Source organism: Cheilinus undulatus, linkage group 8 (genome assembly GCF_018320785.1).
Source record: "Cheilinus undulatus linkage group 8, ASM1832078v1, whole genome shotgun sequence".
NCBI classification, from domain to species: domain Eukaryota; kingdom Metazoa; phylum Chordata; class Actinopteri; order Labriformes; family Labridae; genus Cheilinus; species Cheilinus undulatus.
Window position 1 is genome coordinate 29,646,879 of NC_054872.1, and position 27,598 is coordinate 29,674,476.

General features: G+C 40.8%; 1 protein-coding gene across 2 annotated transcripts in view; it reads left to right on the top strand.

Moving 5' to 3' along the window:
- Nucleotides 1-302: 302 nt before the first annotated feature.
- The window catches only part of nkd2b (NKD inhibitor of WNT signaling pathway 2b), a 41,166-nt gene continuing 13,870 nt past the window's right edge, over nucleotides 303-27,598 (top strand). For both annotated transcript variants that reach the window (XM_041792592.1, XM_041792593.1), the window contains exons 1-3: nucleotides 303-591; nucleotides 704-730; nucleotides 858-949. In XM_041792592.1, the coding sequence (XP_041648526.1) occupies nucleotides 567-591; nucleotides 704-730; nucleotides 858-949 (144 nt within the window). In that variant the 5' untranslated portion in view covers nucleotides 303-566. The remainder of the gene's footprint in view (nucleotides 592-703; nucleotides 731-857; nucleotides 950-27,598) is intronic.

Genomic DNA, 27,598 nt, shown 5'->3' on the forward strand with positions numbered 1-27,598 from the left:
GTAATTTCTTATGATTGCCATAAAGAATTAGTCTTTTCTGAATTTTATTTGATGAATCAGGCTTTAACAGGTTATGGTCATGTCATAGTCTTCAATATACCTATAAGAGCAGGTCTAGTCAGTTACACTTCGTTTAAGACAGCAGAAAACCCCCAAATGACACAAAAACAGTTTAAATGCATATTAGTGGAATCGTTTTATTTTGAAAGGGTACCTGCCGGTAGAACCGCTTGCGTCATGTTTGGTTTGACACTATGTGGTTTCTCCCGAGTTCAAAGCGCTTTCTCTCAGTCGGACTGGAGGAAAGTGTGGAGATAGACGGAAGAGAGTCTGCTCCTTAGCTCCTGCACATCTCCTCTCTGTTTATGGACTGATCTTTTATTTCCGCACTGTTACACATCTCAGGCGCTTCAATGAAGTCTCGGTTTGACGCGCTGCCTCTGGATGAAGTTGGAGTTTTGTTCCTGCAGAGCAAACACAATGTGACCATGCTGAGGCTGTGACTGTTCTCCTTGTCCGATTTCGGAGTACTTGTATCGATCCAGGAAAGAGAGAGGGGCTTAAGAATGGGCAAACTTCAGTCGAAACATGGTAAGACGCGTTTTTATTGCAAGAACTGTTCATTGATTTTAAGTGTTTTGATTTCCGTCGCTCATAAACTAACGAGTGTCTGTTCTGCATCCCTGTGTCTGACCATCCGAAGCGTGTAAGCGCAGAGAAAACCCTGAAGGTGAGGACCAGTACAGATCATTTAACATAATAAAGGCCTGAAATATTGATCTTCTGATTTACTGTAAGGTTGGCTGACATTTACAGCATAAATTCCTGCTTATCGGTTTGTTTTCTGCTTGTCTCAGGAGACAGTTTTGTTGTGAACGCCTTCCTCCGGAGAGGGATGGAGGAATGTGAGAGGTACAACGCAACGGATCACAAGCTCAAGAACATGCAGGTAAATGACGTTTCCCTGAAATTACCTGTAAAGTATCTTTAGAAGTTATTTATTCAAGTAGCTGCCAAAGAGAGCATGATTTCCACAAGAGAAGTTCTTTTACCCTGCCTGTTTTTGGAAATGAAGTGCTGTCTTCTCCTCTTATGTTTGAGTTTTGCATGTACAAAAGTGATCTTTTAACAAAGAAATTTACATGCTGTGTATATGTGTATGTTTGCTGATGTGATTAGTCTGTCAAGCACTTCAGAGAGTGTCTGTTTGAAGCTGTTACATCCCCTCCTTCTGAAAGATGAGCTGAGAGCCTCTTCACTTCAGAGGAAGCAGGCTGTATTCACAGGCGTGTGTGAGGACATGCTGATGTCTTTGCAGAGTTGTAGCTTGTTGTTTTTTCTGTCATGTCTGGCTCCGGCACAACACTGCGGCGGTTATTCCCCTGCCAGCATCGCTGGATGGGTTATGACAGCTATGAGCCCCTTATGTGTGTGTGGGGCGGCTTGGCAAAGGAGCACACACACAGACAGAGACTCAGAGTGGATGGAAAGGAGTCGTTTCTCAGACTGTACGGGATATAAAGTTTGCTCCTGTGGCTGCTGGCAACATGACTAAGGGCTGTGTCTTTTTCCTCAAAGCCTCCCATTCTAGTATGGCTCCCTCTGTGGCATAACATTACATCATGTCAATTAGCTCCCACTTTTGAGGGTAAAAGAAGAGTCTAAAACTCTTAGAATGTGCTGGAAGTTCACTGAGAGGTGCTGAAGATGTGTGAGGTGGGTGGCTGTAATTGTGGAAGAGTTATAGATTATATCAGGGTCGTAAAAACACCCACTTGTGGCAAATTAAAAGAGAACTTTACTCGGCTTCAGAGGAGTCTGACTTCACACTCCCCTGAAGGGAAACCACCAAAGGCAAGAGCTCGACACTTATTAGTAGGTGGGTCCCTCCCTCACTTCCATCAAAGTCAGCATCCTGATTTATTCGGTGTCATTAGCTGGTTTCATTAGAGGCTTGTTCACAGAACAGAACTGGGAAACTATCAGACTTTAACTAGGCAGCCTCTTTACTTTTTCTTTCACTGCATCTGTTACACCTTATACTTCTCTTGAAAGGCTTTCATGGCAAAATAATAACACCTGTTTGCTTTATGGAGCAGCAAATACTTTGTTTTCTTTTACTCTTGTGTCATTGCAATGTTTCCCAGGTTATAACTTCTATCAAAGACAGGTGTTTGATTCCTGTATACATGATTCATTGTAAAGTATAGGGTTGTTATGCCTCTGCTAACCTCATCTTCTATGTAAAGTGCACAAAGGCAGAGTGGTGGGGTTGCTGAAACACAAAGGTAGTATAAAAGGCGTAACAATGTATAATGTTCAACACTAGAGCTGGAAAGAGTGCATGGGCTTTGTTCACATGTCCTCTATTTCTTGCAACACTGTGACACTGTAAAATCCCACTCTGAGGCACCAATATTACACCATTTTAGGTGCAGTGTTTAGCATAGAGGCTTCATATTTTCCATATCTTTTGATGCCAGGTGTTTTAAAATGATAGAATCAATTAGTTTAGTAACTAACTGTTGAAAAATACTAAAATCTTAAAAAAAAAAACCCTTAGGTTCTTCTTTCATATTTTGAACCAAACCCTGTCATGAGCAAAAGATGGAGAGCATGAAACGTTGGCAATATTTTTGTGCAATTTACTTTGAAGGAATTTGCCTTAATTTCTTGATAATTAACAACAACCTTCTGACCATAATATCATTTCACAAGGTATAAATTGCAAAAGTACAGTGGTGGAAAATGGGGAAAGGCTGGGGTGTTTTTGATCTTGATGTTGAACCTCTAAAATCATATTTGTTCATCCTTGAATTAAATTGGAAATACACTCACTGGCCACTTTATTAGGTACACCTGTTGAATTGCTTGTCAACACAAATAGCTAATCAGCCAATCCATGGCAGAAGCTCAGTACATTTTGGCATGTAGGCGTGTTAAAGATGACGTGCTGAAGGTCAAACTGAGCATCAGAATGGGAATTAAGGTGAAATTGCTGATCCACTGGGATTTTCACACACAACCATCTCTAGGGTTTACAGAGAATGGTCCTAGAAAGGGAAAATATCCAGTGAGTTGCAGTTTCGTGAATGAAAATGCCTCGCTGATGACAGAGGTCAGAGGAGAATGGGTAGACTGGTAATCCAAATGATCACTTGTTACAACCAAGGTATGCAGAATACCATGAACCTGAACACAAAACACATTAAACCTTGAAATAGATTGGCTACAGCAGCAGAAGAACTCTCTTGGTGCCTCTCCTGTTAGCTAAGAACAGGAAACTTAGACGATGATTCGCATGGGCTCACCAAAATTAGACGATAGAGGATTGAAAAAAATGTTGTCTGGTCTGATGAGTCTCGATTTCAGCCGTGACATTCTGATAGAGACCTTCAGAGTGTTCTTGAGACATTGCATTTGCAAGCATGGGAGGAGCATGTGGCTTAATGACTGTGACTTTTGACTTTTTATCTACAAAATCAAATCATTACTAAGTTAGAGTGGACATTAGTGCAAAGTTTGAAGAAAATCCCCAGAGGGCTCTTGAGATATCATATCAATCCCTTAAGACTAACGTTGTTGTATACGACAATAAAACGTAGGTTAGAAAAGGTTAAATAACTTTTGAACCATACGTTGTAGCTACCTACTGTTTTCCTCTTGCAGCCTGCCGTTGTGTCGTTGAAATAACACTATCCATGCCTTCGCAGCCCTTAAAGAGCCTGGAACCTGGGTGACTTTCCGGGGCATTAAAAGATTAAATCTATACCAGTAACTCCAGTGTTAAACTTTTTTAAAAATCCTTTTTTGATTGTTTTTGCTGCTAGCTTAGCATTAGCCACCATATTGTTTTGTCACATAGGCTGTGACAACCAACAGCAGTGTGTTATGTCGTCACATCATACTTTGTCAAACCGCACATGTCTGGGCAGATAATAGCAGAGATGACCTTAAGAGCTCATAATTGAGAGAAAAGGAGAAAGAGAGCCTGTGATGTGGCCCTCTGTGTCGCTGCAGACAGGAACTGCTTTGAATAATGGCACAAATAGAACTAACACAAAGAAGTACAAGGAATTTTTTGTACTTATGTGAATACTTTGAAGGGCTTTTTGTCACAGAATGATTATTTTTTCACTTTTTTCGGTCCTCAAGAGATGGGATAACGAGTTTGTGCAAAAAAGTCATAGACATTGTATACAGTGTGTCACACATAAAAAAAACTTTGAGCTTTTGTCAGCTGTGACGCCTTTTATAGAGAGGTGTGAGATTTCAGGTTTTTATTTTTAATAAAAAGAATGTATAAGATTCTGTTTTCACTTTGGCATGATGGGGTACTGAGTGTAGATGAATGAGAATAATTTTTTTTTCAACTGTAGCATTAGGCTGCATCATACTTTTTGAATGCACTGTAGTTATTGAAGAGTGGGATCTTATGTGAAGGAAATAGTAGAAGTAGTGATGGTTATTTCACTGCTCAGTCCTGGATGATGATGATGATGATAATGATGAAATTTTCTTATGATTTCTCACAAACAGAGTGTTTAGCCCTGACCATCCCCCTCCTTATTGTCAGACGGGGGAGTAAGATTCCTGAGCTGTCTGGCTGTGACTTCAAAGCGCAGAGCTGGGAGTTATAAAAGGGCTCTGATATCAGCAGAGCCTCCGAACCCTCACCCTTCTATCCCCCCTCACCCTGGCCTGTCCTTTAGGGGGAGGGGCTAGGGGAAGGAATACAACCAGGGCTTACATAGTCCAAGAATCCTCTATAAATCTTCTGGATAAAGCAGCCGTTTCTATTCAGCGACTTGTGTATGCTTTGCTGTGCTTTAACAAGAAACAACAAAGGATCAAAGGATGTGCAGACATGTTTAAATATTGATATTGCTGCAGACCATGATTCAAGATTACAGCTGGCAGTTTGCCCTTAGTTTGTAATCCTATAGGCTCTGTAAAGTGTGGGTTGTGTGGCTAAAGAGAGCGTGATTCAGCGGAGAGACTTGGCTCATCCCGGCAGAGGGTTTTGACACATGGCTGCAGGTGTTCCAGGGACGTCTTCCAGCTAGTGTGATGCAGAAATGTTACAGGTGAGATCAAAGTAGCAGTCCAAGGTGTAGTCACCCACCCCACCCTAGAACTAGTCTGTAGTTAGTGAATATGCAATGCAGAAAACTCCTTTCCCTGTACATATCCAAAAAATGGAAGAGCTCTGTGAAGGTTCACTGTTTCACCTCTGGAAACATCAACATATCAACAGTCCGAACCCCCTCTCACACTCAAACACGCAACCACAGCGCTTCATTTCGGAGCTTCAAACAGACATGCTCAGATGCACAAATAATGACAGGCTAATTCAACCTTTCAGCACCATCTTTTGTCTCCAAACTTCCCGCAAAGTTGGCCTGCGAAGAAGGAGCATGTCAGCATTTTAAACTCCACAACAAAGACTTTTATTATTCCACTTGAAAAGCTTCATAACATCACACTTGAAGTCAAAAAAGAAATGAAAGAAAAGAGCTCGTTTAGGGATTCAACTGGATGTGCCAAAAGCCCTAAGACGTAAATTTATTTTGACTTACAGAGAGTTACATAGCACTCAGGCCTCAATAATAAATTTGGTTTAAGAGTGGAGTTCCCAAGCAGCTCACTACGCTAATTGTAGGCTCATGTTTTTTTAGCATTCATTTGGAATCTGTGAATAAGACTTTCCCCTTATATAAAAATCCTCATTTGGCAAACCCCGCTCAGAATGGATGTTATGTTTGGACCATTTTTGCTGCTGCACATTTGGATATATCTTCTAGCCGCCATGTTCATTTTGAGTGAGTTATTTGATTTGGATTTCAGGCTGGGATATCTGCGTAATCTTAAGGCTGTGACCCTAAATGACATTTTTTTTACATATTTTTAACGGAGGTTCTCAGCAACATCTCGTAATGGTGAACCTCCATGAGAAAATCTCTTGTTCACTTCCAGGGAGCAAAACATTTCCAAGAGAAGACACAAAAAGGTGTGCTCATGTATGTACTGCTTTTCAAGAGACTTGAAGAGTTTGTTTTTTCCACCTCTTTCCCTTCTTCTCTCTCTCTCTCTCTCTCTCCCCTTTTTTTGAAATTGGCTTCACAAGAAGGCGAGCTGTGAGCCTTCATCTCTGAATGAAAAGCATGTGGCTGGCATCCAGAACAGCGGGGTCTTTCAGCACGGCCCCGGCAGACATCTGTTCCTGGTTTGTACAGCAAAATCCTGGAGCAGGGAGGAGAGGGGCTGTGGTGGAAATTGGGTGGGAGAGGGAGAGGGTGGCGGGGGGAAGAGGAAAAGAGGAGAAGGGGGGGGTGTTTTTTTTTAAGGGGTTGTGGGGGAAGGGGCGTAACGGTGAGCTTCATCCGCCTTGTCTACTACTTTGTTTGGGGTGGAGGAAGCTGACCATTGATCTCACCTTCCATATTAGCAGCTGTCAAAAATATAAACTTCATTTTTTTCTACATTTGCCATCTTTTGTCCAGAGCAAACATTCACCTCTCACTAGTACAAACTCAGTACAAACATCATCACCTTGTTGGCTTCAACACTCATTCCAAGTGCGACATGTTTGTTTTATTCCCTCTTTCATGGTGGAGTGTAAAGTGTGCATCACCACATGGCTTCATCACTCTTTAGTTGTTCTTGTGACTGAATGACTGAGCAAGAGTGGTTGTGTGAACCAGGTTTAGTGGAATAAAAACATTACAACACTGCAGGCACATTAAATGTTTACTTGTCTGAGGACATTTATATCAAGTAGTTTGAAGAGCTTTGCATACTTTCATCCTTCTTCCCTGTGACCTGCACTTATGGAGTGAGAGAGCCTGTCTCTAGACACAGACCAAATAAAAAAAAAGATTGATATTGTTTACCAATGATCATTCAAACTAATCATGAGAGGAATCTGGCCAGACCGAACATTTCTAATGGCCACTCGCACAAACCACTCATCTTAGACGGCATCTCTTTCAGAACAAAAATACATGCTAAAATTTTTTGAAAGAAACTGGATTAAACTTCCATTTACGGTGAAGGTAAGGTTAGGTAAGGGTTAGGATGCCAAAAGCTACAAACCTGACCCACAAAATATTTAATACACCAGAGCAAACAGTCCAGGAAAAAAAGCTTATCCTCCATGAAAACATTATAAAAGCGTAAACCACATAGCTCTGCTAGCCGCATAAGCTAATGTAGCTATGTAGCTATATAGCTAAAGCTCACAAAGTAGCTATGTAGGTAAATTCTCAACTTGGCTATATTACCTTCAGCTATGTTTGCTAAAGCTAACTTAGCTGCCCTGCCTTATGCAGTAACGTAAATTATGCAGCTAGAATTGCTAGATTAGCTTTAGCTAAAGCTAACGAAGCTAAAGTGGGCCACTTTTCGTGTACTTATAAAATATGTCTATAATTCAAACCAGGGTTGACCACTGACCTTTTTCTCTGTTTTATTTATGAAATGTTGCTTAGTCTGTAATTCGGTTTTTATTTCATGTATGTAACTGCCAGAGTTTACTTATAAATAAAGTTGAATAAAAACAGCGCCGCAGATGAGCTTGTGAGAGTGGCTGTCAAAGATGTTAGTCATAGACATATTAGCCTATTTGGAGGGTTTTGTTGTAGGTGTGTATCCCCCGCAAAAAAAAAAAAAAACTCATTTTGACACAAGCAAGTGCTAACTAAATCCTGTATTTACTTTAAATGAGTGCACATACAGGTTTATTACGCCTGCACACAACTTTGACAGATATGCCCACCACTAGCAATGGCTGTACCCGTAGACTAGCTGTAGCCAGTGGGCCTTTTCCTCTGGCTCTTCTGCCTCGATGTAAACAATCATCTGTCTATATTTTATTGAGAAATTGAGATAATAGTATATGTAGACTGTGACAGGTTTAACAGGCTTATCAACTGGACAAATGCAAAACAAAATCACAGACGTGTTGACAGTAACCTGTATGACGTGCAGCTAGCTAGCTCGCACTTTTTAGCCATTCTCTGCAAGCCAAATAACGTCAAGGACAACTGTTCTCTGGTTTGACGTTTTCGAGTGTTTTCTTTTTTTTTAATGTGGCTTTTGATGCTTTTATTAATAGAGGAGGAGAATGAACAGAATCGAAAATAGGGAAGAGAGAGCTGGGGAGAGACATGCGGTAAAGGGCCACAGGCTGGATTCGAACACGGGCCAACCATGCATATGGGGCGCGCCCAAAACCCCTACACCTCTATGTTGTATTAACTCAGAAATATAGAGCTGAAATAGCTATTTTGAATTTTTAAGTGAACACAACTCATTTTAATAACCTTTAACTGTTCAGTCTTGAGGGTAGTTAAAACCTTTTACAAACCAACTAAAACAATAACAGAAACCTTTACTAGCCAATCAGAGGCAGAGCAGGGCATTGTAATCATGAGCTGAGCCATTCCTTGGAAGAATTTTTATTTTCATGGCTGCAGCTTTTTATCAACTGCACACTGACGTTCATAAATGAATGATATAAACATCTCAGTAGCATACTCCCATTTAATTATTTTTTATTATAAATATAGCAATGCTATCACAATGAGTTGATAAGTAAAGACACTTGACAACATTGGGTGTGTTGTGATAGAGGGAAAGCGTGTCTCCTACATATCTGATGGCATGAATAATAATTTAAATATTGCATTGAGGCCTATATATTTAGATATAAGAAATGGCAGTCGCTCCGCTTCCTTTATAATTAGAGCTTTTATGTGCACACATATAGAATGAAGCTCTTATCTGTTGGACCCATCTCTGTCCCATCATTGCTGTTTTGAAGTCACTCACTTCTTGTCACTGCTTCTCATGATATTCATGAGATTTCTATATGTGAACTTCACAGAGATCCGTGTCTCTTCACAGGACGTGATTGCAGCGATTCATCAATCAGAAAGCTGTGCGTAATTATCCCCACTTCCTGAACGGAGCTCAGGTTTTCAGTGATACTTCATGACCTAGACGGGCATGGCCGCTGATGACAGCAGGGGAGACCTCACTTCCCCCCCTCTGCGTTAGGGTGCTGCTGGATGTTTGGGGGCAGCCCAGCCGAGGGTTAACGAAGGCTGGTCTGTGTCTTTGCTCTCGCTCCCTGCCAGGGGAAAGAAAATACCTGACGCTGGAGCCCAGTGCGCTTAGCACTGACATTTTTGGCAAAGGCTGCTGGATCCTAGTCTGTGTTTGATCTTATGCTTCTCCCAGCCAAGTAAAACACCGGGAGACTCAAAGGTTATTACATTTTAGTGTGTAAGGTATGTTTCCACATAAACCCCTGTTCCCCCCTTAGAAAGCTTTAGCTCTTTCCAAGTGGACTTCATTTCGCAAGCTGTAGGGCAGCCAAGGGAATATCATATTTTTTCAGTTATGGTTGTTAGTGGTGTTATTTTATTCTGACATTTTAGGCATTCTTAATTAATTACATTGTTTAAATTATACCTTCACTAAGTATGGTGCATTTGAGGAGTGCAGAAGAAGAGAGGAAGCCGCAGACTCAAGGTATAACATAAACATCACAGGAGGAAGCTTTCCCCATCCTTTTCTTGCTTTGAATTTCTAGATTGATGAGATGAGTTTTTGCTCGTTTACTTGAAGAGGACAGGTGATTCTCCATTCAACACAAGTTCGTTATCTTTTGATCAGAGTGAGTGGAAACTTGAGATTGTCTCCACAAAGGTCAGGTATTGACCCGACATATATTTAACATAGAAGCACAGGGGAAACTAAATAGCAGTTTGAAGCACAATGAACTGATAGCTATGAATGACTAGCATGTAAATCTTTGGTTCCTGCTTTTGCTGAGAAAATTTTTCAAAAACTTGGGCAAAACAGGTAGAAACACATGTGTTTTTCTTAAAAAAAAAGGTTATTTTTTGTCTTTTTGGCACTCTTCATCAACACTTTTCACCTTCTGATACCACGTTCTTCTTTTTTTTGGTTTTCTGGTAGATTCTATCCACTTTTTGTGTTGCTCTTAAAAAAAAAAAAACACTTCAGAGTAACCCCCTAAACCCTTCGAAACTCCATCCTTGCTCCACATTCCTGAACCTGACGCCCTGCTAGGTTTGAGACTGGAGAATGAAACACCACACACCACAAACCCTGGCTTCCTGCATGCCTGAAAAAAAAGAGGCATGCTGATGGCACTCAGAGCTGCTGGCATGTAGCTCATTGTTATGATGCTTTGCTGTTGGAAGCCTTGCGTTGTTTTTCACATAGAAGGATGAAACACTCTGCTTTGGGGTTATGCTTATACACTGCGCATGTCCCTGTGAGATAAGCTGCCATTGTTTTGAGTGTTATTTATGATTTAAACAAATAACCTTTAGTGTAAAGCTCCTGTGGGGAACTTTGAGTCTGTGTTGATTTTGGCACCCCTGTGGGCAAAGCCATATATCTTGTCTCTTTGTGGATTTTGTGTTGTCAAAAAAATGAGTTTTTTTCAGTGTTCTGTAGATTGTCTTGTCTGAGAAAAGCCCCCTAGCTGCCATTAGGGACAATAAAAATAACACTTAAAACACATCAGTCTCGTAGATGATTGTTTTTGTTTCCCCTATTAGTTCCTGTAGGGTCATAATATTAATTTCAATCTGTTGCATTACAAGTTAAATGCTCCTTGCAGGAGCTTTAATTTATTGAACAATTAATAAATTCATGGTTTGAAATTGAAATTTTAAGCCCGTTTTGGAAATTAATGTTTGTAAAGCAGACTGAAACCAATACTAATGCCTCATTGCCTCTGTATGATTTGTAAAACCAAAGAAGATCATTAGTGTTGGAGTTAAAGATGGCGCCGATTGACCGCTGCCTTTTACAGCAGCTCTGAGGACTCCAGAGTTTTTCCTATTTGGAATTTCCCCTTATGGGACTAATAAAGGAATATCTTAGTGACAAGCATGATCCTTTCTGTGGTGGTTTTATGAACCCCTGATGCCACTAGTAGGGTAAAAGCCAGTTTTTAAGATTTAATTTTGAGCGTTTCATGCCTTTATTGATAGGCATAGGACAATGGTCAACTGGTGACTGTGGCTCAGTAGGTAGAGTATGACGGTATGTCCTGCAACCGGAAGGTTGTGGGTTCAATCCCAGCTGCTGTAGTCACATGTTGACGTGTCCTCTGGCAGGATTCTTAACCCCAATTTGCCCCCACTGCTTCTTCAGTGGTGTGTAAATGGGTATAGATGTATTTGAATGGGATTAGCTAATACTGATGGCCAATTCTCCATAGCAACCTCTGCCATCAGTGTGTGAATTTGGAGTGAATGGAGTTAAAGGGTGTGAATGGGTAGGTTTGACCTGCGTGGTAAAAGAACTCTGAGTAGATATCAAAAAAGTCAGTTTGAGTGAGAAACAGGAATGAAAGGGTAGGGAATGTCAAGTGGGGAAGGAGCCACAGACTAGACTTGAAGACAGGCTGTCCCACAAGACAGTCTGGCTGCAGACCTTAGATCTCAGACTATTACTCTGTCAGAACAGAAGTGCTGTAATTTGTCAATGCAACATAATAATGAATTAAACTTTATTTTTAACAAAGTTTGGATTTTATATTCATTGAATAACCACATTGTAAACAGTACAGACTAAAACAAGTTCCATAAATAAAACCGAGAAAAAGTTCAGAGGTCTAACCCAGACACGATTGGTGGCTCGCTTTAGTTTTGTTAGCTTTAGCTAAAGCTAATTTAGCTACACTAGCTTTAATAATTTATGTTATTACATTAGCACATGCAACTAATTTAGGTAATGTAGCTATGTAAAGAATGTACCTTCGTTACTTACATAGCCGCTTTGTGGGCTCAGCTTTCGCTATGTTAGCTACATAGCTAAGCAACTTTAGTTTAAGCTAACAGCTAACACTAGTTACATAGTTAACCTTACTACCTAAGCCAATCTAGCTAAGTTAACTTTAGCAAATGTAGCTGCATAGCTGCTTTGCTAACAGTAGTTGTGTTGATAAACATGAGCTTTGTGAGCCTAATCTTTGTCCATGTTAGCTACCTATCTCTGTTATTTACGTTGCTTACGCAGCTAAAGGAGCTACGTCAGCTACGTTTGCTATGTTACAATGTTTTCATGGAGGATGAGCTTTGTTTCCTGTAAGCAGACTTTTTATTCAGCTGTGTTAAAGGTTTCGTTATAAGTTTTGCTGGTCAGGTTTTTAACTTTTCACTTCTGGTATCCTAACCCTGACCCTGACCCTGACCCTAGTCTAGCCGAGAATTTTATCTGATTTTCATTTGAAAGTTTAAGCATGTATTTCTTGAGAGCTTTGGTGTACAGCCAGACCCCTCTTTGTCCGCCAACTTACATGAGGCACAACCTAACTGCTGGATGATTTGCGCCCCATATACATAATTTTCTATCACCATTTTCTCACAGCAAATATTAGTCAAAAGGCAGTAGGTAGTAGTAAACTACTTTAAAATGTACTGTACAAAATCAGCAAAGAGATAAGACGTGTGTGTCTGTCCACATGGATGTCTAAAGCCCCACAAACCCAAAGCTCCTCTCAGGAGCTTTGACTGAGTTTAGATGGGAAAAGACTCCGCGTCGTATCCATCTGCCTGCATTCCAGATTTTAATGAAGGCTGCCAGAGACCAAGTTTTATCAAACCCACACCCAAACCCAGACCCCTGAGGAGTAAGGCATCTTTCTCCCTGCTCTGAGCTTATTTTCCCTCTTTGGGACCCCAAGCCTGCACATGTGTAGGTATCGCTATTACTCAGCTCATAAAACGCCACAGTCCCATCTGAAAGTGGTTAGCTGTTGAAACACACTCGTGGCTTCAAAAGCCTGGATCCAGGCTCTGCAGACAGCATAGGCTTGGCCCCCTTCTTCTGCACATCACATTCCTCTGTGATGGGGAATGGCTGCAAACTTGCTTTTGTTACACAAACCTGTTCCTGTCATCAGAACCCTCAGTGGGTCTCCATTAAAAAGGAAATGGTTTATTTTTGTCAGGGGTGGTACATTTTCAGGGGGACTTTTATTTGGAGAAGAATGATTACAGAGTGGTTCTTCGTATGTGTTGGGAAGAAGTAAGGATTCAGTGGTTCTCACGTTGTGTATTTATATACCTAAACACCTTTTGTGCTTCTATATGTGACAGGGAGGGAGGGAGAGGATGAAACAGCGCTGAAAGAGCCCTCTGTTCTCATTTCCTCTAAAGGCAGCCTTCTTTTCTTTCCCCCACCCATTTCTTTCCTGAGCCTGTCCACTTCAAAAGCTGACCTGGCCCTGTGTGCAGTGTAACATGTTTACCTAAAGGCTCACTTCAAATAAACAGCAGTTCTCCTTGAGGTGCCTGCCCCCCTCCATGAGAGTCTTTCAGAGACACCATCTGCTCAAAGGAGGTGCTTCACAAAGAAAACACACACTTCTAAACCAGGATTTTATTTCTTTATGTTGCTGCTGTGGTGCTTTGTTGTAGCTTTACAAAACAAGTATTCATAAACATGCTTGGCTGGAAAACTTTCTAAACAGTTTTTGTATGTATAAAAGAGAAATGTAGCCCCACCAGGTCTCTAGTGGCTTTATGTGTTGCTTTTTTGAGTCCTTGAGTCTTTATATTTCCGTTGTTATCTTGTGTTTTGGAAGTAGAAGTTTCTGGGTTTGGTTGACAACACCTTAGGATGTCTCTATCCTGCTATTGAAGCCACTTGTCAATCACCAGCAGCCACACTTGCTTTATTTCAGGGGTGTCCAAACTACAGCCTAGAGTTAACTGTCGCCCGTATTTATTTGGCACAAAAAACCCCTCTTAAAATATAAATACAAAGCGTTTGGGAAGGGCAGGACTTTAAAAAAAGATCTTGAGAGATGATTGGGTGAACATTCTGTCTGTCAAATTCATTATGGGCCAATCAGATCGACATGACAGAATGAGTAAGTAGGCATGCGCAACACCGGTCAGTAATGTGAGCTTGGCAAACAGACACTGTCGTAGTAACAGCGGAGCTTGTTGATGGCTAAAACTCATGCCGAGGGCCGTCGCGAGAAGTGCAAAAACAACGTCCCTGCAGAGAAAAGCTTCCAGTGTGGTTCTTTGCTCCTCTTTCAATATAGAAATTAGGATGCACAATAGTGGATTTTTTTCCGATATCCGATTTGCCAATATTTAGATTCATTTTAGACAATACTGCTATCGATACAAATATTTTAATGTGCTTTTCAGACAAGAAATTTCCATCCTTTTGGACAAATTTAAGGTTTGAGGTAGAGCTGGGGGAAAAGGCCTAAAATTGATATCCAGATATATTTTCGTTATATTCTAATACACAATATATTTCACGATATTTTGAAATGTCCTCTCAGCAGCTGTATAATGTTTAATTCAGCCCCAAATGACACTAGTTTGGTGATTAAAATAGACAATTCTATTGGATTTTTAATAAAATTGTATGCAGAAAGGGTAAAAATCAATATTAAGTCAAATTTAGCAGTTTTGATTTGAAAAGGACTCTATCAGTCTTTTACTAATAAATCAAAAATACATAAATCATGAAATACTCTGAAATGTTTTCTGTGTTATGTTTACTATTGCTGATTATAAAATGATTATTTTCCTCATTAAGTGTGAAGCAAACCTTCACAAGGCTCCATAGTTGTAGAGAAGTGGATCACATTTGTCCGTTGCTGGGCCATCTTCTCTCTGACATGTACGACTCTTGCAGGGAGTTTTCAGCAAAATGCTTGCACCCAGGCAAATCATGTATTCTGGGTGAAATGTCTTTGTGAGATTTTTAAGTCCTGGCTTTTCAACAACACTGGGCTCATGTCTTTAGCGGCATGTTGTGTTACTTCTGCTGTTATCTCTGAGTCATCTTGTGGCGTATTTTAAGGAATACCGTGTGAGCTTGACCTCTTCCTTTTAAAGTTGAACGACTGCTCAACACTGCAGATCCAGCGCTGTTTCACATTGTCCGTCTCTGAACGCAGCTTACTCTCCACTAACTTGCCACGCTGCTCTGTTTACCTTCCTCTCTCTTGCTTCTCTCACCACTGATACAAAAACGCACATGCAGAGGAGTTTTCTGGATTGGCTGGGGGAGAGAGAGCGCTCTGCTGTGAGAGATGCGTTCAGGGACAATGGGAGAAGCGAAACTCCAGCGAGAAATTCATGCTGACGGCTCAAAACTTCCACATTATTTATACTCGATGTTTGCATTATAGTCATTTTATACATCGTGCATGGCAAAAGCCATGATACATTGAGTATACTCGATATATCGCCCAGCCATAGTTTGAGGATGACCAAGGAAACAGTGAAAAAAAGTCTGGACACCCCTGGTCTACAGGGGCACAAAATGAGCATCAAACTGTGTTGATAAGGACTTGAAACACTTAAAGAGAGAAAATACAACTTTTTAAATCCCAGTGCCAATTCATATGACGGATTCCTCCAATGTTTCAATGCAAAACAAAAGTGTTAATAGGACCAAGACATATAAGTGCATCTACAGAAATTATCATGAAAAAGTTCATTTTTTGCGGTGGAAAATAAGTGAAAATTGCAAATATGTTATTTGTTTTAATCTTGATGATTACAGCTTATAAATATAAAAAATCCACTATCTCAAAATATTAGAATATGGCTTAAAAGTCTAACTTCTTGCCTGTTATTTCTCTCACTCTGGTTCAGTTCACACAATCACAGTCATGTGGAAGACTGCTGGCTTGACAGAAGACAATCACTGACACCCTTCACAAGGAGGGTAAGCCACAGAGGGTCACCACTGTAAGGGCAGGCTGTTGTCAGAGGCTGTATCAAAGCATATTCATGGAAAGTTGACTGGAAGGGAAAAGCGTACGAAAAGGTGCAGAAACAACAGGGATGAGCTCAGCCTGCAGGGAGTTGTCAAACAAACTAAATTCAAGAACTTTGTAAGAGCTTCATAAGAAAAGGCTGAGGCTGGAATCAGTGGATCTAGAGCCACCACACACAGGCGTGTCCAGGAAATGGACCACATGTGTCATGTTTCTTGTGTGGAGCCACTCCTGAACCATGAACAAAATCATCAGCATCTCACCTGGGTTAAGGAGAAAAAGAACTAGACTGTTGCTCAGTGGCTCAAAGTCCCCTTTTCAGATGAAAGTACATTTTTAGTTTCATTTAGAAATCAAGGTCCCAGAGTCTGGAAGAAAATCAGAGAGGTACAGAATCCAAGGTGGTTGAAGGTCCAGTGTTTTCAGTTTTCACATTTAGCGATGCTTTATAAACTGAGACTCAACGCCGCCAGCCGTCTACCAGGAGATTCTGCTTTCCTTTTTACCTCCCCATAGTGAAGCCAGAACTTCCATAAACTGGTTTGCTGCCTGTAGTATTACTGTGCTCAGGCCAGCAAACCAGCCTGACCTGAAACCCCGTAGAGAATCTCTGAGGTATTGTCACAAGCAGCCTGGGCTTCCCTACACCCCAGCCGTGCCACAGATGGCTCCATGACACATTATCAAGATTAAGACGAAAAGTCTTGAAGTGTTTCACTTTGTATGATATGAATCTAGAATATATATGGAAGTTTTCTTTTTATCAAATCACAGCAAAAAATAGCTTTTTCATGATACTTATTGATTGTGTCTGATTTCCAACCCGCAACCAATAATTGGGCACATGCTACCAACCGAGCCAAACCAGTGCCCACATTAGCTTCCCTTTTGAAACCCTGAACTTATATGTGCCTCTTTCTACTATCTATGGTTAAAATGCAAGATAAAGAATCTTAAGTTCCAAGAAAATCTGTTTTTGAGAGTTTAAAATGTTGAGAAATAGATTTCTCTTTATCCAAATATCTGAAAAGCTCTCAGATATATGTTCTTCATGGTCTTTCATTATAACAGGTACCTTGTTCTTCAACCTGATAGGGGCTTACTGATCCTATCACTTTAAGAATTCCTCTGAATCCAAATATCTGAACTCTGACCTGCACTGCTTTGAGAACTTCTCTATCCTGGCAGCACCTGATTATCTCAGAGCCTTTAAAGAGCTATTGCACATCGGCCGTCTCTGCTTTTTGAAGCATCAGTCATCTTTGAAGAACTTTTATCGAACTTTTAAGTGTCACACAAAGTGGACTGCCTCTAGACTTGCTTTGTGATAAAGAGCAAAACTCCATCAGACTTGTAGCTTTACACCTGAGATAAGATAAGAATATACAAGCAAGCCTGTCTAAGCTGCCAAAGCTCATGTTTAAGTACTCGTTCATACAGCCTCACAGCCCTGGTTTCCAGTAATTATGGCTGTGAAAGCAGTAACTCTGTGTGCGCTCTGCTGAGCTGCCCTCTGCACCGTAGCCTTTTGATCTCTGCTTGTGCCATGGATGAATTACGTTGCAGAATTTCACACTGGGGAACAGTGTTTCAGACACACACAGCTAGTCTGTCAGGTCACTAAAGTGCACACATGGCAGCCCCAGTCCAAAAGGAGGAAGTACAGATGTTGCTGTCTCCATGTCTGTGGCCTCAGAGTCTTTATCTGGCATGTGTCCATTGCACCATGAGACTTGTTTTTTTTTTTCAATAGCTTTGCTTTCAGAACTCATCAGACTTTCATATCATTCTTGTAATTCCACAGAAACATGAATGAGCTGTGCATTATTGTTGGTGCATCAATATTTGGCTTGTGCTGCTTTTTTTCTTCATTTCTAGTCTTGTTTTTAGTGGTATGTTGCACCTCATATGCCAGAATATTACAGCTAGTGGCCCTCCTGGCAATGGTCCATTTGACATGCCCAGGCTTCCTTCACATCATCCGAAGATCCCGGAGTCTCCACCGCTTCCTGCACCCAGCAGGAGTGTATTTTTAGGAATCCTCGGGAAAACACTTGGTGTTGACCCTGGTATGACCCCCTGTCTGGTTCCAGGTCTGTGAGGAACTTCACAGCTTGGAAATAAGCCTGTTCTTGCAGTGTCAAGAATTCTCGTGGTCTTTGAGACTGGCAATCCCTACCGCCCGGACGAGACAGCGAGTACCGCAGAGCAAGAGGGAGTTACACAACAACACAGACGGAGACAGGAGATAAAAGAGGTTCAGACACTTTGAATATGCAGCAGCTCTTTTTTGTGTTAGATTTAAGAGTGTGTCAAAAACTGTGCAGCAGTCTGCAAAGCCAAGACATTTTTTCACCCAAACAATGTTGGCAGCATGGCCTAAAGCCTTAAATATTTCCTAGTAAGGAGGAACAGCTACAATTATGCAAACGAGTGGTGTCTCCTAGGACCTGAGGTTTGGCAAGAGTCACTGAGAATAGTTAGGCTGTGGGAGATGAGTTATTAGGGGCTCTGCCTGTCAACCTTGCTTATTTGTTGCATCCGAGAGCAGTGCACTCTGTATTTTTGCTGTTTGACCAGTGAGCCTGATTCCTCCTGTGGGCTAAATGCAGTAATAGTACAGAACAACAGCAGTCTGTTTGCCCAACATGCCTCACAGATGGATGTGTGGAGAGTTCATGCTACATTACTGGCTGATTGGTCACAGGCGCAAAAGCACCTCTTATCGTGATCAGTCATTTGGATCTGTTCTTCTCTGAGTTAGCTGCCCAGAGGGGGCTGTTACTAGTGGACTGTGGAGTTTTGGTTTTGACCCTGAACCTGCTCTTATCCTGCCGGAAGAATTGGTCAGGAAACCATCTGGCAGCACTTTTACCAAACCACAAGTCCTTGACAGTTACTCAGATTTAAATGAGATGCCAAAAGTCATTTTGGATTAGAGACACAGCATCATTCAACTGCATATTATTACCCTTAATACCAACAGGGGGACCTATACAACAGAGGCCAAGCACTTTTAGGAAGCAAGAAACCACAGTTCACTTAACGAAGTTGACCTTTTTTTAATAAAAATCCATATGGCCCATAGTTGTGCAGCCACTTGGGGAATTTAGTCTAGAAGGTGCCTATCAGTAACATCCAGTTAGCAGGAAAGTGCACAGAACAGGAAACTAATACTGTGTTCCAAATCACATACATCCGTTAGTTAACTTTACTGCAGTTTACTTCAATGCACTACAACACCACTAATCTCGACAGGGTAGTGTGGTCCCAAATCACATACCACTGTCTTAGTCTTACTGAAAGTGACTGGTTTAACCACCTCTTTTCTTCTTCTACCTCTTTTTTTAACAGCTAATTGCTAACAGACATTAGGAGATTATCTTCAAAATTTGGCAGCTATTTACCAAATGTTTAATTTGTTTTATTTCATTTTAACATTGTCCCCTCAGAGAAAATACAAATTTTTCTCCAGAAGCACCATATGCTTGATTGAAATATGCTAGCAGATGCTAACATTAGCTAGCAAACTAGCATGCTATAAGGGTACACTGTAAGATCGACCCGTTGATGGTTGTTCAATAGAAATTAGTAGTGTGTCAACTTAAAAATCCAAACTAGCTATTTCAGCTCTATGTTTGAGTTTATAGAATACATTTTTTCTTTTAGGTGAACAGTCCTCAATAATTCTAAGTATTTTTTTGTCATTGTACCCAAATTATTTGACAGTCAGCTGTAATCTGCAGGGCTTTCCCAGAATGCCTTTGGGAATCAGACTCTTTTGCATCATGAGTGAAGTTATTGACTATATTACAGAAGTCACACCTGTGGGGAACAGTTTATTCAGGAAGATGTACTGAACAATGCGGAAGTGGGTTTTCTGGATCAAAGTGCACCTTTCAGTCTTTTAATGTAAGACTGGAAAGTTGAAGACAGTAGAAAAAATTTGATGTGTTGATTTCAAAACAGCTGTTTCAGCTGGATTAGATTATCTTATTGTCATTGTAAGAGAAAAATACAGTGAACTTCAATATGTTTAAGAATGGACCTCACCAATCAGTGTAATCTGAGGAGAACAAGGACATAGCTACAGGCAGGTTTAGTGGCACTGGGAGAGGGTAGCAATGGTTGCCACCAGTGTAGCATAACCTCGGATGTAGCTATAGTGTAATGGCAGTTTGTATCAGAACTGGACCGCAGAGAAAGGAACGGAACTAAAAGCTTTTTCATGACGGAAAATGTTTTCACTCTTCTCTCAACCTGTTATGACATGAGTTTGCCATACTTTCAGTAGAGGTTTAGTGATACTATAAGTAGAGCCTGACTGATTGAATAGCAGGCCGATTAATCAGGCTGATTATAGCTTATCACAGATTAATCAGCATCGGCCAATATGTAGCCCATATATTAACTTTTTTGCTGCACAGGGATTTTGTCGCTCTGCTCCTGCGCGTCTCTGCTGAACTCAGCCCAAGTGCCTGGCCCCTCCCCCTCACACACAAGCAGCTCTCTCTCCCCCACTCAGGCCCCGTCCACACGGAGACGAATTCAGGAGTATACACAAAAGTTTTTTGTCGTATCAGCGTTTCATCCACATGGAAACGGCGTTTCGGGTGACTGTAAACAATACTTTTTGAAAATGGGTCCCAGAGTGCATAAATCCATAAACGACTACCGTTTCTTCTCTGTGTGGACGGCTACCCGCGTCTTTCTTGAAACATGTAGCTCTCTGAAGATGCCTCCGTGGGTCTGACCAAAACAAACATGGCAGACTACTGGGTTGTGTTTGTGCTGCAGAAGCTACTGAGCTTTTTATGGCTTTTACAGCAAAATCTGATGCTCCTTTACCACCACCGCGAAATACATACACCACATGTTCTTAAATCCAAAGCGGAGAACAACCAGAAGGGCAACTAGAAGAAAGTTTGTTTCAGTTTTCTGAGAGCTTCTTCTTCTCTTTTTGTGCATATCCGTGGCAGCAATACAGCGCCACGTACAGGCTTGGCATATGCACTTCAGGGTTTTCAGTCGTTTAAGTTGCATCTTTGTGAAATATGGATAAATGCAACTGTTAATTCACATGCCCACCATTATCTAATAAAAGAGATACAGCATTTTAAAATTGTGCAAGTTGCATCTTTGTGAAATAAACAATGATAAATGCAACTGTTAAATTAGTATATATCCTGTGTATACCAATGTTCTTATTTCATATATCGGCCAATACATCGGTTATCGGCTGATATATCAGACATCGGCTTTTTTTAGCTCCCAATATCGGTATCGGCATTGGCCCCAAAAATCCCATATCGGTCAGGCTCTAACTAGCTAGTAGCAGTATGGCTGCTACTTGTGCAGCGATTATCTGGGATGTTGTATGAAAAGCAGTTTTTTCAAAACTGGCCCATATTTCTTTATTAAACAAGAACAAAGAGCCACACCATAATCTATTATTATTTTGGTAATAATCACATAAAATCTACTTTATAATCCAATGAAAAGAATACTTTAAACATGACAGATGAGGAGGTATTAGAGCTTATCTTATTGGGCTTTGAGTTGTAAAAAACGCTCGTCATTTAAAGCTTTGGCGATGTTGTTGCTCTTCCAGGCTGTCGCGCAGCTGTCCTTCCCCAGCATGGTTTGTTTACATTTCTCAGTCACCCACAGGAGCACTGTAACGCCTGTAGCTCCACCAGCCTCCAACCGCAGAGCCTCGCCCCTATGAACTGCCAGGCCGGATTTTCAAAGCTGTGACTCAAATCCCTCGCAGCTTAACAAAACGATCAGTGAAAACAGTGGTGTTGGTGGTTATCTCACAGGTGAAAGCAATTATAACTGACATCTCAATGCTAGACAGACAGCTGGGAACCCGACACTGACTACAGTACACAAAAAGAGCCCTTACAAGTGAGAGTGTTTGTGTTGAAATGGTTTTCAGACAAGGCGGGGAAGTGTTTACAAAACCATCATGACTCTAACTGACAGACAAATAGTTTGAAGAGATAATTTATACTGAACGCCTGGCCATATTAGATCATCACAGCTCTCCAGTACCGGTAAGCTGGACACTTTTAGAGAGAACATGCCTGTATGAAAGGTGGAGAAGCTTTGGACCATAATGGGATTGGCGTAGCAGCCACCTCACCCACAACCTGGCATCCTGAGATCCTCTGTTGTTTAAAGGGCCTGAGGAATGTGGAACAAATCCCCTCAGCTTTATCAGCCTGGGCGCGCTCCCCATTGGCCAGGCTTAAGAGCCAGGGGTCTGCGCGGGAGCTTACAGAATTTCACATAGAGGCCAGAAACAGAGGAACATCCTGTTTGAGTCTAAGCGCCTGTCTCACACCGGCTTTGATATGTCTCACACCGGCTTTGATATGCCGTCGACCTGTGCTCTTGCTTCTTTCTTGTTTGTCAGGGTGTGTGTGCATGTTAAAGACCACTTTTTCTTTTACACCTGGTGTTCCCATGTAAAGTTCATACAGCACTTAGTTTATTGCTTAAAAATCACAGTCAGCCAATGAAGAAAAAAGTTTGAAAAATAATGACTGTGTGAATCAAATGTCCGTCCTTCAATCCAGGGTTGTCAAACTCAAACACAGCAGGGGCCAGATTCTGGATTTAGGTCTAACCCGAGAGCTTAACAGAGTCAACATTTAACCATAAACTGTCAACCACATTTTCACCCACTGTAAAATATAAGAAATGCACTGATAATAAAACATTTTGAAATTTTAAAATGTCAAAACAATAAGTTCAAGAAAGGGATTTAAAAAAAGTGAGATAAAAGTTCAAAACACAAATTAAAATAGAGTAATTTCATTTTTAAGTAAAATACATGAGTTTCAAAAGTCAAATGTGAGGTAAAATTCAAAATCATGAGTTTAAAGCCAAATTATGAGTTTTAAATTTTAAATTTTGAGTCTAAAGGGTAAAAATATGGGATTACACAGCCAAGTTAGGGCCTGAAATGGTCAAAATATGAGGGAAAAAAATGAAATAATGAGTTAAAAAGGTCAAAATATGACTTGGAATTTTAAACTTTTTAAAAAAATCAAAATTTAACAAAAAAAAATAAAAATCATGAATTGAATAGGTCGAAGTAAGGAATAAAAAATAAAAATTATAAATCTGAGTCCTAATTTTGAGAAACACTAAATGAAAACACAGCTTTTCTTTTCCAACATTTCTGTTTTTTTATCTCTTGTTTTTGCACTTTATCAGATTTTGATGACTTTAACAAGGATGTTTTAAATCATAAATTTTAAGTTTACATTTTCCTACTGGAGAAAATCTGCAGTCCTCATATCGGAGGGCCAGTTATAATGGAAATATGCTATGATCTTGTGGGCTGGATATTACTGTACCACAGGCCACATTTGGCCCCTGGGCCTTGAGTTTGACACCCCTGCTTTAATGTATGACATCACTGTTACATATTTTTGGATTTTCTGACTCATATTTACCAAAAAAAACAAAAAAACAATAGATATCCCCTTGGGAAATTAGTACCTGAAAATCTGCCAAAAGATATAAATATAAAGTTGAAGCACTCGGGCCATGCGTTAATCATAATGCGATTAAGGTCCATAATTAGTGAGTTCATTAATTAGATTGCATTAATCACATGCTTTATTTTCCCTTTCAGCGCACTTTGGTGAAGCCACTGAAAAGTCTCCCTGCAGCCACAGCCAACCACTGCTACTTAATGTCTCATTTCTTTAAAAAAAATCACATACAGCTCCTTGGACAAGTAAAAATGTATCTGCACATTCTGGTTTTCCAAACTTTCCTTTTCATTCCATAACAAAATCCTTTTCCTCATGTCATAATATTCAATCTACCAGAAGCCCCTCAATATCTTTCAAAATAAAAGCAGGTTTTTATGCAAATAGGAAGTCAATTACTCTAGTTTAAGACCATATAAAAATCCAAATTGAAACAAAAACGGTTTTAAATGCAAAAAATTTGAATTTCAAAATGTGACAAAAAGGAGATTGATAGTAGTTAACTAAAGAAATTTCCTGATTAATTGTGATTTTGAATTTCAATCATCTTACATCCATAAAAACTCTGAAAAAAGCAGCTAATTTTCAGTTACTCAAAGCTTCTGTGAGGATGTTGATTTTGGCGCCCTCTGGGGGCAAAGTGATCCATAAATCTTTTCTTGTACATGTATAAATGATATTTAATGACAAAAAGCATATCCTGCTTTCTTTTAACAATGACATGTACACGTAAAAACATTGTTGCCATGGAAAATATAAAAAATAGATCATCACTTTGCCCAACAGGTTGATCTCCTGTGTTTTTTGGATTTTGTGTTCAGAGTGTTTTTTTGTGTTGGAGAGGAGGCTCTGTGTTTTTTTCCTCATACTGCAGGCTGGTTGGGAAGGGCAGGAGCACTGACAGTCACAGCTGCAGCTGAGACTACCAGTGCTGGTACCCTCCCCACAACACAGGAGATCAATCACAACATCCCCAATGCCAGATATCCCTTTTCAGGCATATATGATAGCTATTCGGAAATAACTGCTACTGATTGTCTTTTTTTATTTTTTTTATTTTGTAAGTCAGTGTTAATTACAAACTTTTTTGTAAACAACTAAAAATTCATCGCATGAGCTTAAACAAACTAATCACAGATGACATGCCAACACTATCATGAGACATGTACAAGAGCAACACGGACTGGATCTCTAAAGTTTACAATCAAGTTGAAAAATGTATGTAAAAATATTTATTGGTTTTATGTTTTACCTGAAAATACTATCTAAAGAGAACATCTTTTCTGAGTGTTAGTAGGAACCATTTTACTAAACTTTTTCATGTTTGAGTAGATATAACATGGCTTTGGTGGTATAAAAGTCCATAAAGAAAGAATTGCATCACACAACCGATTCTGGTGACCTCTGATTAAAGCAGTTTACTCTCTGAGCTGTAATCACATTTTTTATGCTCTAATTAATTTTTTTTTTCTGTTATCATATCCCACTCTATAACAGGCCCTTTTGTGTTTCTCTTTTAGTAGCTAATAAAATTCAAAACTGTGTTATGATCACCTACCTCTATAATTTCATACATTTGCCTAACCCAGATTCATGAGGGTGATTGCCGTCACTGGTATGAAGCACATGGTCTCATAGTCTCTACAGTAGCTCTCTATGTGACAGCTGAGAGGACGGCGCTCCGTTACATCAGACTCCTATCAAAGCCCATGTTATTGAAGGCAAGCTGATTACAGCATTGATGACAGATGCGGGCTGGTCAGCCAGTGATGCTAATCTTTGTTTATGCCATCCAGCAGGTCAGAATCAAAGTGAGGACAGGACTTGGGGGGGGGGCGTGCAGAGTTTAGCAGATAGTCGCTTCTGATTGAAGAGGAGCGGCTGACTTTCAGTGCTTTACATGCTGCTCTTACATAGACAGGCAGGCATGCTCATCTCTCCACACAGCTGTTGTTCTACTAGGACTGAAGAGGCTTCACCCCGATGATTCATGTCCTGCCAAGGGAGAAGTCTTGCCTCCTGTTTGACCTCATACACCGAGTCCTGCTACCCTGAAAAGGGCCGTATCTGGGCCATCTCAGCCACATGGGGTCAGTCCAGATGACAGGATGGCATCCTGCTCTGATCTCATTCCCATTCATAGAGAGACATGTCACTGCAAACTGACATTTAGACAAAACACCCTAATCAGACAGAGGCAGGTTTAGCTGTCAAGTAATGAAAAGGATTAAAACGCTGAGGTTGTGGTTTTTCAGTTTAGACTTGAAAATGCTTCAGATCTTCATGGTCGCTATGCTCATAGATTAGAGACTTTAAAAAATTCAGCTTGTGTTTATATTGTGATGACAAGGATCACGATGATGCTCACAGGGACAACTGGTACCACTCCCTGGACCCCAGACAAGCAGCAGTCTTTAATCACAAAACACACTCACACTGGAAAGCAGACAAGCGCATGTGCATCCTTTCACAAAAAAGGCACACACATTTTCCATCTTTTGTGGTTTCTGCAGCCAAGTTGTTGTTTCCTTTCTCCACTGCATGCTTTTATCTCCCTCGCTTTGTACCGCAGTCCCTTAATGAAGGGCAGTATGTAAGGAAGAGGAGGTTCACACACTGTTCTGCAGCTCAGAGGAACATCAAAGACACACATTGATTCTTCTCATCCTCATCCCCACGAGGCGACCGAGCAAGGTACGAGCACCTCCAAATGAAAGAAAAGATGGCATTCTGCGTTAAACAGAACGAAACAAATCAATCAAGCAGCTGCCAAAAAATGTCTCTAATTAAAATCTCAGATATGAGCAGACGTCTTGCTGTGTGCACAAGGAGGGGACCAGAGAGGGTTGTGTTGAACACATGGCTTCTTAACTCCACCACCACCAGCAGCAGCACCACCGCCACCTCCATGCTCATTAAATCCTTTGGGGGAGCTAATGAGAGAGCAGCCTGGGTCTGACCGCAGTCTGCAGTTTTAATGTCTAAACACATGGCATCTCCATTCATATCGCCAACGGTGTCGGGCTCAAATCTGCCCACCACATGTGTAATTAAGAGCGTTCTGGCATCTCACAGCTCTCATTCTTTCACTATCAGATCACAACTGCTCTGTCTGCAAATGTGTTAGCATTTTAGAGCAAAGTGGGCCTTGTTTTCCACCAGTGAAAAACACCTGAAACCTATGATACAGATAAAAAGGTGTTGTTAGGAACAGGGAAGAAAGACAGAAAACCGCATGTGACACCAGATACTCGTCTTAAAAAACTGTGCATTTGAAATGTGCGCTGACAGCATTCCATGTAAACAGATTCTGTCTCCGAGACGCCCCGACATTAGAGACACACAGAGAGGTGTGTGATGTTTGTTCCTGTTTAATGCAGCAGTTCTGCCAAGCTTCCCTAAAGCCTCAGCCTACTGCCAGACTTTTATGTGGGATAGGGTAACCAGGGGAAGCTTTCATAGCTCCCTACCAGGTGACATCAGACATCCCCCAGCAGTCTCTCTCTCTCACTCCCTCTGCCTGCCTGCCACCCATCCTCCCACTGGAAAACACTGCACATCTTTGTTCTCACATCCCCCCTTCAAGCTCACCTCCTAAATATACGCACACATGCTTCTTTTAGTCCATTCTTCAAACCATACCATCTACAAGTGATTTTTTTAAAACACATCTTTATTATAGGTAGCTGAATAAACCATGGAGGTGCCAGGATGATTCTTTGTGGCTGCTTTTAAAGTTTGGAAACTTTTTTCTCAAAGCAAAACCTTTTTCTTGCTTCTTTTTAATATCTATTTTTTATTGTAAAGCTCAAGCAAGAAACTAACCATCTGTGTTGATTTTTGCACCCTCTGTGGAAAAGTCTACAGAAGCCCAAAGAGGACATGCATCCACACATTTCTCATGGTCTGGTTTTCAAGATCTTGAAATATACAGTGCCTATGAAAAGGTATGAATAAAATATATGAGTTAAAATAAGTGACTGCATAACTATTCACCCCCTTTATAGTGGCTGGCCTTATCAACAGAGGTCCAGCCTATTTGGTGCTAGTAATCTCACAGTTTTTGAAATAGGGATTACCTGAGTGCAGTAAATCTATCTGTTTTAAAAAGACACCTGTGCCCTGAGGGCCCAGTCACTAGTTAATCAGTATTCCTGACTACCATTACACCATGAACACAAAAGAACACTCCAGGCATCTCAGAGGAAAGGTTATGGGAAAGTATCAGTCACAGGGTGTATACAGCAACATTTCCAAGGTACTGAACACCCCTTGGAGTTCA